Source organism: Raphanus sativus, chromosome 4 (assembly GCF_000801105.2).
Source record: "Raphanus sativus cultivar WK10039 chromosome 4, ASM80110v3, whole genome shotgun sequence".
Classification (NCBI taxonomy): domain Eukaryota; kingdom Viridiplantae; phylum Streptophyta; class Magnoliopsida; order Brassicales; family Brassicaceae; genus Raphanus; species Raphanus sativus.
Window position 1 is genome coordinate 39,094,398 of NC_079514.1, and position 18,080 is coordinate 39,112,477.

The following is an 18,080-nucleotide window of genomic DNA, read 5'->3' on the forward strand; positions in this document are numbered from 1 at the left end:
TCTCGTCGGAGGAGGAAGAGAGAGTGTTGTTTAGTGGTGAAGAAGAGGATGATGACAGCGACGATTTGTGTCGGCTTTGAGTTGATTTGCCCACATTACTGTTGGATTTAGATCTTTAGAAGGCCCACTAAACATATTTGGGCCCGTAGATGAGCATAGAGTTGCAACAATATGGGCTCCAATGTTCTATGTACAATACTAAGATTTTATAACATTTATATGTATAAATTTCTAATGAAAAAAAGCCACAAAAGAAGAAAAAATGCTAATATAAAGATTTTTTTTTTTAATTTTTCCCAGGAGGAAAATGTTCTATGTATTACCTACCCCTTTTGGTCCCCACCCTTCTTCTCTGTTCCAATCTCTACCCTATTCTCGACAAAGAAACAAAAGTACCCTCCTAATCTGACAAAAAACATTCATATAGAAATAAACACAAGGAAACAAAAAGCCGACCAAAATTAAAACAAAGTTTTTGCCACCTTCTTTTTTCTTTTTTATGTATTTGAGTTTCTCTGCTTCTTCAACTTGTAGTTTTTATGGTCTCAAAGATACTTCCCTGATGACTTCCAAATCCTACTTCCTCCAAGTGCTATCACTAATACAGTGCAATCATCATGATACTTTCTTCTATCTCCTTGCGGTATATCCAGCAGCTCATGAAACCCCATTCCTAACAGTCATAATCATTTAATCACCAAGCTCACAAACCTATTACTATCAATTAATCATAAAAGGAGAGAAAATATGTTTTATGTTTTACCAGCTTTCTTGGCTGCACGGACTAGAAGTTCTTGTATGACATGTTGAGCAGGATCTCCATCTGGAAACTTCTCCATAGCAAGAGAAACAACTTCCTCATTGCTCAGGTATTGGTACAAACCATCAGATGACAGAACCATAAACTGATCACTCTCTGTTAGCCTGTAGTGACGAAGAGACGGTGTGCATGATATGTATGGATCCGTCCCAATGTATTCATTTCTAAACATTTCCAGTAACGAATCGTTCAATTTAGGCTGCAATATCAAACATCCTTTGTGAGAATTACTGAATGGTATATAAATATTTTTTAATGAATTTAAGTGAATATTTTTGTCTTAACCTGCTTCAAGAACCCTGCTCCAAACGCTCTCGTCACCTTAAGCCGTCCTTTCACTCTGTCGTTCACTATGCACTGGCTATCATCTGGGTGTTCGTTTTTTATTCTTGTTACTTCCTGTGTTCACCAATAAAAGTAATCATGTGACATAAATATTGCAAGAAGCAGATATGATAAACGCAACAAAAGATGGTCAATTCGCTACTTACATCTTCGATGCTCGTGCTGTGATCTGTTGTCAGCTGCAACGCAACCAGTTTCGTGTGCTGCGAAGGTGTTTCATTGTTCACTGTAGTAGTATCTTCATCACCCACAACTGATGAAGGCTCTTTGTTTCCATCATCCCTGTCTAAATCATTCCGTCTATCTTCTACTCTTCCTGTCTCAACACTCACACCCGTTTCTCGAACCTGATACTGCGCAACAAGAGCCCTACTATCCCCTATATTCATTACGTACACATCATCATCTCTCATCAGCGCAACCAGCAAGCAAGAACCCATCAACGCAAGCTCAGGGTTTGTTTCCAGAACCTTCTCTGTCATTTCTAGGAACGCTTGCTCCGTGGCTTCAAGACCATTCGACATCGCCTTTAGAACCAGCTCGTGATCAACCGTACCCGTCTTTCCTCTCTCCTTCCTCTTCTCAACCGGTTCTTCTACTCTAACGTTATTATCTACCTCCTTCGTTTCATTACCCTCCTCCACACCGAACTTCCATGGTAACAACTTCCTCCCTGAAACTCCTTGCTTAGACAAACCCTGCTTCAGTTTCGACAAAAGCAACCATCTCTTACTTCCGACAGAGACAGCATTGCCTCCACTGATAGCGTCCTCCACTGAGAATGCAAACCTGTCGGAACCTGAAAGATCCAACGCATCTTCTGCTTGTGCCTCTGCAAGAAGCTCATGTAGCCTTTTCCTCACCTTAACTTCTACCTTCTCTGTCACTGGACAGCTCGTACTTGCTTCTAACTCTATATCATCTACTTCCTCCTCCTCCAGTTCCCAGAATAAACCCTTTAACTCACTATGAACAGCACGGTAAAGATTAGCCATCAGAAACTCCGGCGCGTCGGGTCCGTTGAAACCGTCGTAGATTCCGGCGAATAGCCACCCTTGCTTCTCGAAGACAGCTAGCTGCACTCTGTCCTCTCCTGCTTTCCCCAACGCCCACTGTAAATCGCTCTCCTCTCCGCCGCAACCCGCCGCCGCTTCCGCCGTAACGCCGCCGCCGTGTCTCACCGTGTTCTCCTTCTTACCACCGCCGACGAAGTTCGACACCGGAAGAACCCACGGCCGCTGCTTCGTGCCCCACGAAAGGCTCTTCCTCTTTTTCCGCCTCTTCTTCCCGCCGCCGAGCGGCGCCGAGAAATGCGCGGCGGAGGAATCAGATCTAACAAACTCTCCGGACGGGTCCAATGGGCCGGAACTCGCGCCTCTCTCGATGGGCCCAGACATGAATAAACCGGTCTGCTGCTGCTCCACGTGACCGCCGCCCAACGGCACGGTCTGTAGCGGGAGAGCGCTAAACGACGACGTTCCCTCGAAGCCGCTAGCGTTCACGACACCACCACTCCTAACGCCTCCCCCGAAAGTGTTGTTAACAACAGTGGCATCGTCGTAAATATCTTCGAGCTGAAAGACTGTTTTGGAGTTGGAGGCGTTGGCGCTGACCGAGGCCCCGGAGATGGCTCTGAACCCGGTGTGGAGCTGGTCGGATCGGATCCGACCCGGAGATAACCGGAACGAACCGGTGGGAGAGGCGAAGCGATCGGAAGGGAAAGGGGAGAGGAAGCGGTTGGAAGATGGGACGTAGCAGTAGGAGTGGCCTAAAGTCTCGTCTAACGGCTCCGAGAGAGAGTTGATCTGGTCGTCGGAGTGAGTCGGATTCCGCTGCGATGAGTGATGGCGGCGGTTACGGTGGCCTTGATTGAAGCAAGGTAAGGCGGAGGAGAAGCTACTTCCCATCACATTTGATTACAAATACACTTTTTTCAATTTGCGGAGAAACAAAAAAAAACAACAAAAAATTGCTTAGGCGATTTTGAATTTGAGAGAGAGAGAGAGTTATGTCTTTTTCTTTCTTATTTAAATATGTTTTCCTTTTTTTGAGCTGAGACGACTTTAGTGGTTTTGAATTAGCGGAAACATTTGACTCTCCTTCGCTTTTTCCTTTTGGGGGAGATTAACGTAAATATCACTAACATTCTCTCTTTATTACAAAACCGCCCTTGTAATATTCTTAACTCTTTTGAACTTAACCAAGAATATTTGAAATTTTGACAAGAATAATTAGTACTAAAAGAGAAAGAAATCATATTAACTTTTATATACTGTCACTAGACTTTCTTTTATATAAATAATAATTCCAGTCAGTTTATAAATTATTATAGACTCTTTTTTTTTTACTAAATTTGATAATTATTATAGACTTTGTAATCAACTTGCTATAATCAGATAACTTGATATGCTCACGTTTTTCTTTTCTTTAGTTCAGAAGACTTCAGGTTATAAATTACCGAACCAATAATTTCTTGGAGCTGTAGATATCCTGTACAGGATCTAGTTTTACAGAACTATTGACAAAGGAAAAAGTTTTACAGAACTAAAAACTAATCCAAAGAAAAGAATCTCCTTTGGAAATATTATTCCTTACTTTTATATTGGGTCATAGAGAAAAAGAAAATAAAAGGAAAAGGAAAAGGCGAAGGGTCAAATGGGGGAGATCGAGGCTCGGGTTTAAAGGATTCTTGTATAAGCAAGCCTTTTGTCATTTGCTTTGTTTGCGCTCATCGGTCTCTGGGACAGTGAGAATTCGCATTTATGCCCTTCTATTTTTACCTTATTCTTCTTCCACCAAATCAATGATAGAAATAATCAACCCAATAATCAATTACCATTTGATTTACGATGCAACATAATGCAAGAAAGATGTATATTATATTCTCTCTCAGTAGGTATTCAAATAAACCATAAATTAATATCCGGGTGACCATAAAATAAAATGTATTGGAATATTTTCAAATCTAGAATGCTTAGCAATTATAAAGTTCGCCTAGCATTAATTCACTACATTGTGATTTTATGTTATGTTGCATCACCAATACAATTTGATAAGCTATTGGTGCATATTTTGGCATTTGACTTTTAAAATAAATACATAATAGCTATATCATATATACCTTAAGTAAAATAAATATATGAAAAATGCACCTCAGAAAAAATATAAATATACTCTTTTAAATAATTAGGATGGAGTTGACAAAAAAAATAAAAAAAATTATTAGGATGGATATCACAGTGCACGAAAAATTGCATTTTTCACACCAAAAAAAATTGCATGTTTTCATGTCAGTCTATGATTTTCTTAATGAAATGTCTGCTACTTATCAGATGAAAACTAGTAGTAATAATGAGTGACTTAATTACGATTAAGAAACGTAAGGTCCACGGAGGACAGGATCAAAGACAAGTGGATCCCACCTCGTAGACTCCTTCGCTGGAACGACGTCATACTTGTCGGATTCCCTTTCCCGCTAAGACTTCTTGTCTTGTCCCCCTTTCATTTAAAATTATCATTTTAAATACTTTAATAGTACTACTTGTTTTGTTCATCAAGATTTTCAGACTTTTGTTTCAATTTAGGCTACAAATATTCAAAGTTATCCACTTCAGACTATCATAAAGTCTGAAGATAATAATCTTATTTTTGCTAATCTGTTAATCTCTTCAAACGTCTATACATACTTCACGGATTTACAATTTTAACGTAACGTAATGTAATATATATTGTTTTGTAGATAACCGAGGAGTTTGACTTTTCCAGAAACGTTACGTGCCGTCAAGAACTGGCAAAGTCGCTACTCCAACTACCACTCACTATTCACAAGTCACAGACTCACAGCCAAGAAAGCCCTTTACAAATGCTTATCATCATTCATCAAGGAAAATGCAGTTACAGGTTAAATTTTTCTTTCAACAAATCTACAAACAACAAAAAATGATTTGAATTTAAATCAGAAACGCGTCTACTTTAGATGTGTACCCTTAAAGGGCATGACTTTTGGGGTAAATATGTAATAATTTAATCCTAATTCCATACTTTATAGACTTTTTTGAGTTAATTTGTAATTTTCTTTGGATTTGCAAGGCAGTGACATTGTCAAATTTGAAACGCGTCAGCTACCCACTGAACCACTAGAAAAAGAGATTTGGTTACTGAATTTATTCACACCTAAGGGTCATCAATTTTGATGGGACCTAGGTTGACCTAAAGCTTAATTTCACACACAATAATAATACGACGAGAAGTATAATTTCTAGATATATTTAAAATTTATAAATGTAATATCAATCAACTTTCTAGTACAACACTGACCACGTATTGTGGAATTTAAAAGATTAGATCTCATGTGCAGCAGTAGGCATTTTGGTCTCAAGTACTGTCATGCTTGAGTATCGTGTGTCTCGATTTGATGGGACAAAAGCACTGATCTTTTTTTTTGGCTGCATATTGGGCGTAAGTAATGTTCAAATCGAACGTTGATGTCAAATCTTAAAATTTTAAAAGCAATCCTTGCATGCAAGTTTCCATCATATCTGGCCTGCTCGTATGTCCCGGTCCATCCGTTCGGCGAGTTCAAAAGATAGAGCACATTTACGGAGAGCCTAGGGTCACGGCCCAAATACCCTATTTAATATGCTATTGTATAGATATCAATACTACAATTGATTTTGGAGCTTACTGTTAATCCACTCGAGTTGGTAATATATCGTTTTCTTGATCTCGAAACAAAAATATTTTAAGTATAAGAAGTGAACTTATGGGCATCAGTTTCTCATAAAAATAGCATCAATAAGATTCAGACGCAAATTACCCATGAAATATGATTTCATCATATGCCCAGCTAGATTGAGGGAACTGTTAATTAACATAAAACATTCTTAAGATTAACAATAATAAATTGGAATCTACTCAAAGAATTTAAAGTCGACAACTTTGAATCTGAGAATCAGTTCTCCAAGGTTAATAAACATCAATATAATCTCAGTCGCAAATTACCCATTTGTTTTATGAGATTCATCATCTTCCAAGATTCAACTATTTTTAGATTTAAAAAAAAAGCAAAGTGTAATTCAGAAGAAAATAAAAAGCTGAGTCGATCAGAACCTGTCGAGATATCACAATAACATCACAATGTTTCAGGGGATTGACAGACCTGTGAATTTTCTATCGTCACCTCGACTTAAACCCATTATTTTCTAGATTTTAAAACCCAAACCAAACAAAAAATAGAACTATTATTCTATTTAACAGAATATAATAATTATTCTATTATAATAATAGAACTATAATTATTCTATTATTATAATTAATCTATTATTATAAATATTCTATTATAATAATAAAACTAGAATAATAGAATATTATAACAATAGAAATATTATAAAAAAGAATAGAGCTATTATATTCTCTACTGAAGAAGAAGAAGAAAAAAGGATTTCGAAAAAGCTCAGGCACAAATAAAGACCATGTCTATTCCACAATAGAAGAAAAAAAAACAATGACACGAACGAAACACAATCAGCTTCCCTTTTTTGAGCTATTGACTTTGGAAGTTGGTTGTGGTGTATATATATAAATCAGAAGACGAGATTGAAAGAAGACGCCCTAATCGTTTGGGCTTTTATTGGGTCTTTCAAATGCTTAGATTTATATAATTTAATGGGCTTCTTTGTAAATTTTGAATGTGATTGTTTACTGAATCCAATTGTTCCAAACTGTTGAAGTAGGCCTGCGATTTTTGTCCGAACCGAATGGACCGAACCGGTTTTTTTCGGTTTTCGGTTCGGGTCGGTTTTCAATTCGGTTCAATTCGGTATGGGTTTGAAAATTAATTCGGTTAGCGGTTCGGTTCGGTTTTCAATTTTTTTTTTAAAAATAAAAATTGTAAAAACCGAAAATAAACCGAAATAAACCGAAAATAACCGAAAATAACCGAAAAACCGAACCGAAAATAACCGCATTAGCCAAAAATAACCGAATTAAACCGAATTAACCGAATTTAACCACAAATATCCGATTATTTTGAAAAAATCATACCAAAATTAACCGAAAATTTAAAAATTCGGTTATTTTCGGAATTAAAATTGAAAACCGAAAAAAACCGATAACCGAACCGAACCGAACCGAAATTTTATTCGGTTTATTTCGGAATTTTTTTTTAAAACTTCGGTTAACCGAAAACCGACGGTTCGGTTCGGTTCGGTTCGGTTTCGGAAAACCGAAGTCGCAGGCCTAGTTGAAGAGTGGGAAGAATGAATCCAACTGACCAGGCCAGGTTTTTTTCAATTTTTCTTTTATTAATTCTTACCACTTTGACAACCAAACCGGCCAAATCCCTTCGGAATCCGAAATCTGGGGTACAGAGAAAAAACCCAAACCGGTACAGAAAAAACTATCCCTTTTGTTTCGGTCTAATCCACTCCTTTTTGTTGCAGAAGAAGTGGACTAACAATGGCGGTCCTCGAAGCTGCTCTCTCCATCCTCTCTCTCTCTTTCTCCTCCTCTTCTTCTTCTTCTTCGTCCTCCTCCTCATCCTCAAAACCTCATCTCTTCTCTAGGCAAACTAAACCCATCTCCTTAAGTATTCGAACTCCCACTAACCTCTCTCCCGTCTCCCCTCTCAGTATTCCTCTTCGTGCTCGGCGAATCGTCTCTGTATTCTCTTCCGTCGCGGAGGAAGAAACTTCCCTTACGGATGAGAAGACCGAAGAAACCACCCAGACGACGAATCTCAAAAGGAAGCTCTTTGTGTTCAATCTCCCCTGGTCTATGAGTGTTAACGACATCTCCAACCTCTTCGGACAATGCGGGACTGTCTTAAGCGTCGAGGTTCTTGAAACTCATTACAAGTTATGTTCTTGTTATTATTGCGCATTATATAAACCTAAAAGTTTGAAACTTTATTCCAGATAATAAAGCAAAAAGATGGGAAAAACAGAGGTTTCGCTTTCGTGACCATGTCTTCTGGTGAAGAAGCTCAATCCGCTGTTGAAAAGTTCGATTCTTTCGTAAGTTTATACAACTTTCTGTTCTGTCTTTTTGGCATTGTGTGTGTTCTTTTTGATTTATATGTTTTGTTTATCAGCAAGTCTCAGGGAGGATCATAAGGGTTAACTTTGCAAGAAAGTTCAAGAAGCCTCCTAAGCCCCTTCCTCCTTCTGCTACCTCTTCCCCTGGAGAAACACGTCACAAACTCTATGTGTCTAACCTCGCTTGGAAAGCGAGATCGACTCATCTCCGTGAGTTCTTCACTGCTGCTGACTTCAACCTGGTCTCAGCTCGTGTTGTTTTCGCTGACCCTGGAGGAAGAGCTTCTGGCTATGGCTTTGTCTCGTTCCTTACTAGAGAAGAAGCCGAGGATGCAATCTCTAAACTCGACGGGAAGGTAAATAGAGTTTGATATCTTTCTCTCTTTAAGTATGTTGAGAGTTCATTAATGTTTTGGTTTTTGCCTGTAGGAGCTTATGGGCAGACCTATCAATCTAAAGTTTAGCTTGAGAAGTGCTGGTGAATCTGAAGATAGTAACACAATAGAAGACAACAATACTTCTGAAGAAGAACCTGAAGAGGCTAGTGACACAACAGAAGCCTCTGAAGAAAAACCTGTGGAGTGATGATGACTCTTATTCTTTCTCAGTTTATTCTTCACTACACATCTTTATTACAAGTTTTGAATATGTAAGAACACAAAAAGTAGAATTTATTGGCAAACTAAGACTTCAAAAATCCTTGCTAATGTAATGATGAATCAATCACCAAGCCATTCCGTATCCTGTAGCTTCATCATACCTAGTAAGTTCATCAAACGAGGCACAGCTTCCTGTTTGGTAGTGTCTTCCTTTGATCTTCATGGTGACATCCCTCGTCTTACCCATGAACTGCCCTGTAGAATACGACCTCGAAAATCGCCAAGCCGATGAGGCTTCCGGAAGCCTTTTGCTTGAGCTAGTTGTAGTAGTAGTAGGTGTGTTTTCCTCAAACATCATGACACTGCTGCCCGTTTGGTAATGTTTTCTCTTGGTCTTATGATCCATCGTCTTAAACATGAAATGCCCTGTAGAATGCGACCTCGAGAACCGCCACGCCGAGGAGGCTTCCATAAGCATTTTGCTTGAACTAGTAGTGGTCATGACACTGCTTCCTGCTGTTTGGTAATGTTTTCCTTTGGTCTTCACATTGACGACATCCGTCGTCTTAAACATGAAATGCCCTGTGGAATGTGACCTAGAGAAGGCTTCAGGGAAAAACCTTTTGCTTGAGTTAGCGGAAGGAGGATTCGCTTCTTCATGGTTTAAGTCTTGAATAGTGATTGTAACCGTGTTGTGCAAAGACTCGTGGCTTCCAGATCCGACCAGTCCCGGGTCTAACTCGCACCGGCAAACAGGACAAGTCTTGTGTGACGCAAACCAAAGATCAATGCAAGCTGAGTGAAACCCGTGACGACACACCGTTATAAGCCTAACGGTGTCTTCATCTGAAAACTCTGACAAGCAGATAGCACATTCTGTGCATTGGTTTCTCATCGTTGCGGTTGAGTAGAGGAACACGGGAAAGGACTTGATGATAAACGGGTCGAGGCCTGCGTTTTCAGGGGGAGTGGTGACGTGGATTAGGTCACCGTAGGGTGTTCTCTGAAGGGTCCAAGCTGAGGACAAGCGATTCAGAAGGCATCTCCAGAAGAAGAGAGAGAAGAATCCGGCGACAATGATAAAGAGAAGACCGCCGGTTAAGACTACTGTGACGGGCATGGTGACTGTGGGGAAGACATCAGCATCTGGTATTGTTGTTATTGATGCCATTTGAGGATTGGTACGGCCGGATTAGAAACAATCCGGCTGTATCTAGTTTTGTTAATTGCTTGGGAAAGAAGAAAAGGTTTTGTTATGAGAATTGCTTGTGGTGAAAGAAACTATTGTGATAACTAATAAGTGAGTAGAGAGAAGTGAGGAGAAGGAAGTGGCTATGTTAAATATATATCAGTGGCTTTGCTTAGCAATTTGAGCGAGTCTTATGTGACAGTTTTAAAACAAAACAAAAAAATTAGTGTCTTGATGAATATGTTCAAATGTTAAAAATAGCACGAGAATATTTTCAATTTTGTTGTTGCTGCTGCTTGTTTTATGTTTTTGATACATGTCATGTATTCCTGGACTACTTAGCTTTATTCATTCGGATTAGATCTTTTCTTGTTAACGTCTAGTTCCATTTTTTCCCCAATTAATTTTCCACTTGTTTTGTTAGTTTGGATCATCATATATTTTTTCGATATTTCAGACAACCTTTGGTTAGTAGCTTGTGATATTACCATATATCTTTCAAGGAATACTGCCTTGTTTTCATGGGGTTTCTTACCATCCACAGTTGTGAGTTGTATTTGTTGGATTCACTAAAAGGTAAAAACATTGTCAGTAACTCAGACACATTGTAACTGAAAAATTTCCCAGACTTTACAAAATACATCATGTGAACAACAAATGGCATTGGTACTAGCCTCAGACAAACTAACTTCACAAGGAATCTTTAGGAGTTAGTCAAAGCAAATGTCAGCGTCCTTTGCATCAGACTGATGGAATAATAATCCTAAATAAATTAGTCACAAATTATGCTTAGATATCTCCAAGAAAGAAAGCGAATCCTATGACAAAAGTAGACACTATTTGCAAACTTAGGATTTAAGACTTTATCCCACTTTAGAAGAAGAACAAATAAGAGGAGGAAACTGCGTCACCAAGATATAAAAAAGGTAAATGTAATCATCCAAATGATCCAACGACGAATCGGCACGTATGCAGGGAGAGCGTCACGGACCACGGTGGTGATGGTTGGCTAAAGTGGACAGTCGTCACTGTGACAGACCCCGTGGCATCGCTTTTATTTTTTCTCTCACCAAATGACTTTTTTTTCTTCTTTTAATCTGATCAATTTATCAAGTGGACCCTTATGATAATGTAGTTGGACACATATATAATTGGCATTAAGGGCCTGACTGGTGTAACCGCAGCGGTTGCGGTTGTGGTTGCGGGAGTTTGCGGGTGCGGGTGGTTGCAGTTTTAAGCGTTTTCTAGAGATTTGTACGATTGGTATAACTGTTAGAAATTGTTGCGTTTGCGGGACTCTTATGACTGGTAAACTACCAAACGCAACATCTGTTAAATAATAATTTAACAATATTTACATTTTATGTAATTATAAAAATATTAAAAATCATAATAATATGATAAGTATAAAATTTATATTTATAAAATCATATTATTCAATTTTAAAAATTTATAGAAAATATTTTAGTTTTGAATTTTTATAATATAAATTGAAATATAATATGAATACATTTTACAATTTCTATTATTTCAATTGAAAATTTTTATTGGATATTTTTAGTATTATTTTATTTATTCTGTTTTTAAAGAAAAAAAATTTACCCTCCCGCAACCGCCCACAACCGCAAACGCTAGCTGGAACCAGCTTTTGATTTTAAGAGGTTCGGAACGGTTTGAAGCGATTTGTAGCGTTTTCTGTGATTGTTTTGAAACGCCAACAACCGCTATCAACCGCAAAAGCTGCGTTTGCGGGTGGTAGCAGGAAAACCAATCAGCACCTAAGTCACAGCTTCGACACCTGCACTTTTTTTTTTGGATTTTAGTTCCTCAATAATTTGATTGTTTTTGGAGAACCGATGATTGTAAGTTTTAACTACATAACTAAAAAGTTGTATACTTCTTATTTCCGTAGGATTGGGTATACGTTATGGAATCAATTGATATAAATAGAATTTTATCATATGCTATAACACTTTTCAGTGAAAAGGTAAAGTATATGAATGAAATTAAACTATTGTTGTGCAGCAGAGGAGATTGGTTAGCTCTAACTCCGAGTAAGTAAGTGCTAGTAATAAATAACTCAGCACGAGGAGGCTCTGTAACGGTCCAAAAATCCAGCTGGATAACATAACTACTCATAGGCGCACTCTAATAACCTACTCTACTTCACTCAACTCTAACCTACGCCTCACATTCACAGCCCAATCTAGCATGACGGTTACTCCATCGCCGGCCGGTTTTATCGTAAACCGGCGAGTCGATTTCGATTTTTTAAAAAATATCTATTAGTTATAACAGAAACGCGAATCGCGAATTTCTTTTTTGAGTTTCAAACGAACAAAACCACAAGAAAACTCTAGAGGACGACGAAGATGTGAGTGAATAAAAAAAGCTAGAAGTCAGCTGTTTTCCGGTGAGAGGTCCGGCGACGGGGAAGCGATTCCGTCTCTCTCAACTTCCTTATGCTGCTACGGATAGACAGAGCGTCGTCGCCGGCACTGATCATCAGCTCAGAGATTTCGCCGTCTTCCTCCGATTCTAATGGTAAAAAACAAACAATCAATCAGATAATGAATTGGAATCGAATCTGCATTGTTACGTACCTAGACGCTTTGATGTACGCATGAATCCGTCAAACTGAGCCAAATCTGAGAAAAAAGTTTCAAAAACCGATCAGAAAAAATGATTAAACGCGTTGATGATGATTTCGTTCGGATTTGGATCGGAGAAGGGAACCTGATTGGGAGGGATCGTGAGAAGAGAGGTAGAGGATGACGAAGCAGATAAGAGTGAGGACGGGGATGACGTGGACGAGATTCTCTCGTTTCTGATAGGGAGACTGCAGCGACGATAACCGTCTCAGCTTAACGTCCTTGAGGTCGTGATCATCAGGGGACAATGACGAAGAAGGATGAGGAGAGGAGAGTGATTCTTTGCGTTTTGAGTCATCATCGATATTATAGGTGTCGTCCTTTCGTCCACCATAGCTGTGGAGCTTCGAAGCTGATGATGAGTCTATGGAAAGTCTCTGCATCGCCGACGGAGAGAGAAAGGAAGGGCTAGAGAGAGAACTTGGCGAAGGTTATATGGTGGTTCGTATCCAAAAAAATATTGGTGATACTGATACCGTGGCAGGAGTGAGGAATACAACAAATAAATAAATTAGAAATAATTACTGAGATTATATTTCTTTCTAAATTATAATCTCTCTTATCGGCTCCTCATCCTCATTTACTTTGGAATCAAAATATTAAACCGAAGAAAAATATTAAAAATATATGGCCACTGGTGTGTAAATATTTGTAAATTCCAACAAGTGTAAATATTTGTAATTTATTGTGATGCATATTAAACGGAAAATCTTAATTATCTTCATTTTTAACAACCTTATTAATTATTAAATTGTGAAAGGATAATACAAATAGTTAACCAACCATATTGGTGGTACATGAAAGAAAATACAATCCTGAGAAAATTTTAATTATCTGTTATCAGAATATTTTGGATGCCTAATTAAAACAGAACCAGGTAGGAATTGAGCGATCCGGCCCTAAAATGGTACAACAACAAGCATGTTTCAGGGTTACAAAAGCCCAGCCCAGCCCAGCCCAACCCACTTATTTGACTATTGTCGGTATATAGTTGAAAGTGTTCTCTTTGCTGGGAAAAGATATGTTGATGCTAATGATAGTGTGAAACCAATAATGAGCCGTGTATCTTGAGATTTCCACACTCAACTGATAGGATTTGTTTCCTAACTTGCTCTCTCCTACATTTTTTTACACGGAAGAAACTCATCAAGTCTTTGATATGGCACTTAGAGTCCACAAGAACATACAACAGAGAGACATGGAAGTTGGTCGAAACCTAGGAAACTTGATTGTCCGGGGCTTGACCGGATGAAGCCATTAGCTCAGATTCTACTACCAAAAAATGCAATGCCAAGCATAGACAAGACCAAGAGATTTAGTTCAACATGTCATGCTAACACTCAGGGTCCTCAGAATTATGAAGTCGATCCGTAGGTATTTATTCTTGTCATTATGGAATCTCCAACCGAAACTGTTTCAACGATGATAAAGATCAAGCCGCCACCCTTTTATGCTAGAGGTGGATAGAGCAAGCTTATATGAGGAGGCTGGGAGTGCGACCGTCCGAAGATCAATATTAATTAGGAATCAAAAATTTCATATTTTCAAATAATTAACTATAAATGATAAAGAAATAAAATTTAGTTACAAATATATTTTAGCTAAAGAAGAAGATAGAATCACTCTTAATACTGTTTATACTCATCATCAGCTTCGAAGCTCCACTTTTCAAAGAACTCTTTATACTGTTTCTCTCTAGCTTGAAGACTAAGCTGAAGAAGAAGATAGAAAGATAAGCCTCGGATCCTTGGATCGATAGTAAGAGGAACTTTGTAGATATATATGTATTATATGTGTATACGAATGTGTGTACAAAAGAACTTGTGTCCACAAATCTCAGTGGATGTAAAGTAAGTAATCATATTATGTGCATACAAATATTTAAATAATTTTTAGGCCTAATATGATTGTTATTTCCAAGTGTGTCATTGAACACCTCCAAGTAGCTTTCCAAGACAAGAATCTTGCTCTTTACCTATTCACTTTCACTTCGTACTGACAGAAAAAAAAACCAATGGTTTTGTTGATATTATCTTGGAAAGTGTTTATTTTGACTAAAATGATCAACTACCATCTATAAATTCACCCATCTCTTCAACAGTTCGATTCACAATCCAAAAACAAAACTTCATTTCACTCTCCACATACTTAAGACTAACTCATATCTTCAAGAGTTAAAGAAAATGGACAAGAATGATGGTGCTAAATCTGGTAATGTTGCACAAACCGGTGCGACTGGATCTGGTTCGGGGAATAATATGGTGGCGCCGGGTACTGCAGGTGCAATTCAGATACCTCGGGACGCTTTTGAAGCCAACACTAAGGCCTATTTTGACAACCTTCATGCCAAGGATAAGGCAACTAAGTGAGAAGTATTTAGTGGTTAATTAAGAATGATCAGCACTTTTGTTGTCATGCTCCTGTGATGTGATTCTCCTATTATCTTCACAATTTAATTAAATAAAATGAGTTATTATCTATCTTGCTTTTCTTTACGTGTTCTATAATTTATCGTGTACTAGATCATTCTACCACACTGCATTAATCCTTCCTGATCACTTCACAAGCGTTTTGTTAGTCTTCAAACAAAGTTTAAATTAATTTTACAATAGTATTGATTAACGATGGCTTTACAGTTTTAAACAAAACTTAGATTATTTTTTACATATTGGTTGATATTTCACGTTAGCCCTGCTGTTGGAACCGGTTATCGAACAAATTTTTTTTTTCGGTTCACTTTGGCTTATGAATTTTGTTTGTTTAAGAAAGCTTTTCATAATAAACTTGGTTAGCGGTTTGGTTTAACGAACTAAGCGGTTAACCAAATTATTTTAAAAAATAATTATACCAGAATTAAATTGGTTTACAAATATCCGATTTTAACTAATCCAAAACGAAATTTTCATTTTTTAAAGAAAAAAACAATAGCCAAACCAAAATGTTATTCGGTTAATTTTATAATTATTTTTAAAAAAATTGGTTAACCGAAAATCATCTCTGTTTCGACAAACCAAAATCGCAAGCCTAGTTCACGTTAAAGAAATTTCTTCCTAAACTACTATTACTATATTCATAATGCTATTTTAGATATTTACTTTAAGTCCTTAACCATATTTATCATTAGTTTAAAAAGATAAATAAACACTTATAATCCTAGTGTTAACTAATCTAAAGTTAAGATTTGAAAAGTGGAGGTTTTGGAAGGTTAAAGAGAAATGTCCATTTTATTCTTTCTTTGTAAAATATTGGATTTTTAATGTTAAAACCCTTCAATTAAGTTTGTTTTGGGTAAAACCCCCCAAACTAAGTATTTAATGAATAAATTCTCAAATTAACTTTATTTAATGAAATAAACCCTTTCCAATCATAATTACCAGTACTACCGGTAAATTTTTAGTCTAGGGGTTTCTATATTAAAAAAAACATAAGCGAGGGGTTTTACCACTAGAAATAAAAAAATTCAAAATATAATAATATTATCCAAAAATTAATAAATTTAATATTCCAAAATTAGTTTTTAAAAATTTCTGTAAAATAAATAAGTCTAGTTTTTTTTTAAATCAACATTATATATGTATAAATTAAAAATGTAAAAAACCAGAAAATATAATAAAAATTATCTTAAGATTTACCAGTAATAAAAATTATCTAGAAGTTAAAAATGTAAAACACAAGAAAATAGATAAAATCTTTAGATAATTTTTGTTATATTTTATGTTTTTTTACATTTTTAATTTATACATATACTAGTGGTATTCCGGCGCTACGCGCCGGATTCGTGTTTTGTATTTTTATATAAATTTACAAATTATTTAATAGTTTTAGTAAAAAATATATGTTCAAAAATATAAAAATGAAAATATATTAAAAGAAAATGATATTTTTCGATCTATTTAATAGTGGTTAGCAACAATAATATATTACATTATTTTGTAGTTGCTTAGTTCAAAATAGAATAGCATAATTGGTTATGACTAATCGATTCAATAAAAGTAGAATAAAAAATTATTAATTGTAACAAAGTTAATTTATTTGGAATTTAAACATATAGTGAAGTTGATATTTTATTTAAATAACATACTTATACTATTAAGTATCATGTAGACATTATATAGAAGGAACAAAATTTGAAATTTATTTTAGAAACTAATCTAAATTTAATACCAAAAAGTAAATTAATTATTAGTTCATCTTTATCCGTAAGTAGTAAGTAAAGCTTCCTGAAATTTCTGCTTTGTGTTTCTGATTCTTCACTCCATATTGGATTCAAACAACAAAGCAAGCTCAAACGTATCATCCGAAGAACAACAACACGAAACTTCCAAATTTTAATTCGAAAACTTCATGTATTATTAAGTTTTCTTCACAAACAATTGATGAAACGATTGAAACGTACCAATTCAGCTCACTTTGTCGACAATGTGAGAATCATAGTTTCTTTAGTCGTTTCGTTGTCGTCGTCTCAATATTTTTTTTGTAGTTGCAATTTTATTATTTGTTCTAATTTGATTACAATTAAATAAGGATATTATAGATTGTTGCTCAATTAATGAAAGCTATTTAGTTAATTTTAGTTTGAAAGGTTAACTCGTTGCAATTTATTATTCTGTCGATATACTTATTTACAAACTGGCTCATTGTTTCTTTATATTTTTTAGCTTGCTAATACTTTTATATTGGAATTCTGTTTATTTAGTTATCTAATTGTATTTTTGTGTTTATTGAAACTCATTTATAGATCTGTATTTAGCTTATTTTGGTTTATTTCAACAAAAAAAACATATATATATTTCTGACAAAAAAATACTAAAGATATATACTAATCGTATAAATAAAATTATTTTGTGTGCTTCAAATGATTCATTTTACTAATTTACGTAATGCAATATAAATAAATAATTTTTAACTATAAATATGATTTATTTATATAAAAAAAATAACTTATGCTCTTATAAAGCTGGAGTGACAGCTGCAGTTCTTTCAACCATCAACAACATCAAATCCTACCGTCTGTCTGAGGGGCTTCTCTGGTCACACCATGAATCTCAAAAAAGTATCTTCTTTTTCTGTCCAGGTTCGTGTTAGATATGGTGAGTTTATGCGTCCCTGCTGAGTTCCTCAACGTATTGGTTCTTTGGAGTGTAGGAGTGTGCCTCTAGCCTGAAATATATGATTTCTCTTCACCATATTATCACCAAGGCAAAGGCACATGTGTTAATTTTATGAAAAGCTCAACTTTATTTGTCTCATATCCTAAAGGTGCAGAAGGTTGTAGATTTTTTTTGTTGGTCAGAGTTGGACGTTATGAAACTGTTGGGATTGATTTAATCATATAATTAAACGTAAATTTTTTTGCACTTGCTTAATTTTTGTGGATGTCGTACTGGGCTAATGAGCCTACAACTTGTTCCAAATGTTTACTTGGGACTAAAGCTAAACTAA

General features: G+C 36.3%; 5 protein-coding genes and 3 non-coding genes across 8 annotated transcripts; 2 read left to right on the forward strand and 6 right to left on the reverse strand.

The window, feature by feature from the left end:
- Window positions 1–253: 253 nt before the first annotated feature.
- Window positions 254–3,194, reverse strand: LOC108848797 (protein phosphatase 2C 29). The gene is made up of 4 exons (XM_018622239.2): window positions 1,312–3,194; window positions 1,106–1,219; window positions 764–1,019; window positions 254–673 (listed from the first exon to the last, which is right to left on the reverse strand). The coding sequence occupies exons 1-4, from the start codon at window positions 3,070–3,072 to the stop codon at window positions 546–548; spliced, it is 2,259 nt and encodes a 752-aa protein (XP_018477741.1). The 5' UTR covers window positions 3,073–3,194; the 3' UTR covers window positions 254–545.
- Window positions 3,195–5,926: 2,732 nt separating this feature from the next.
- On the reverse strand, window positions 5,927–6,012 carry LOC130512208 (small nucleolar RNA Z101). Its single transcript, XR_008945765.1, has one exon. It is a non-coding gene; the product is annotated as a small nucleolar RNA Z101 (small nucleolar RNA).
- Window positions 6,013–6,108: 96 nt separating this feature from the next.
- Window positions 6,109–6,200, reverse strand: LOC130512207 (small nucleolar RNA Z101). Its single transcript, XR_008945764.1, has one exon. It is a non-coding gene; the product is annotated as a small nucleolar RNA Z101 (small nucleolar RNA).
- A 63-nt stretch (window positions 6,201–6,263) lies between these two features.
- Window positions 6,264–6,349, reverse strand: LOC130512223 (small nucleolar RNA snoR14). Its single transcript, XR_008945780.1, has one exon. It is a non-coding gene; the product is annotated as a small nucleolar RNA snoR14 (small nucleolar RNA).
- Window positions 6,350–7,523: 1,174 nt separating this feature from the next.
- LOC108849007 (28 kDa ribonucleoprotein, chloroplastic) lies at window positions 7,524–8,898 on the forward strand. The gene is made up of 4 exons (XM_018622497.2): window positions 7,524–7,999; window positions 8,080–8,178; window positions 8,256–8,555; window positions 8,629–8,898. The coding sequence occupies exons 1-4, from the start codon at window positions 7,622–7,624 to the stop codon at window positions 8,782–8,784; spliced, it is 933 nt and encodes a 310-aa protein (XP_018477999.2). The 5' UTR covers window positions 7,524–7,621; the 3' UTR covers window positions 8,785–8,898.
- Window positions 8,763–12,057, reverse strand: LOC108849006 (RING-H2 finger protein ATL28-like). The gene has a single exon (XM_018622496.2). It carries the CDS (start codon window positions 9,967–9,969, stop codon window positions 8,923–8,925), a length of 1,047 nt encoding a protein of 348 aa, XP_018477998.1. The 5' UTR covers window positions 9,970–12,057; the 3' UTR covers window positions 8,763–8,922.
- Window positions 12,058–12,194: 137 nt separating this feature from the next.
- On the reverse strand, window positions 12,195–13,123 carry LOC130511825 (uncharacterized). The gene is made up of 3 exons (XM_057009532.1): window positions 12,724–13,123; window positions 12,591–12,635; window positions 12,195–12,525 (listed from the first exon to the last, which is right to left on the reverse strand). Exons 1-3 carry the CDS (start codon window positions 13,019–13,021, stop codon window positions 12,380–12,382), a joined length of 489 nt encoding a protein of 162 aa, XP_056865512.1. The 5' UTR covers window positions 13,022–13,123; the 3' UTR covers window positions 12,195–12,379.
- A 1,676-nt stretch (window positions 13,124–14,799) lies between these two features.
- On the forward strand, window positions 14,800–15,007 carry LOC108850941 (uncharacterized). The gene has a single exon (XM_018624390.2). It carries the CDS (start codon window positions 14,822–14,824, stop codon window positions 15,005–15,007), a length of 186 nt encoding a protein of 61 aa, XP_018479892.2. The 5' UTR covers window positions 14,800–14,821.
- Window positions 15,008–18,080: the final 3,073 nt, after the last annotated feature.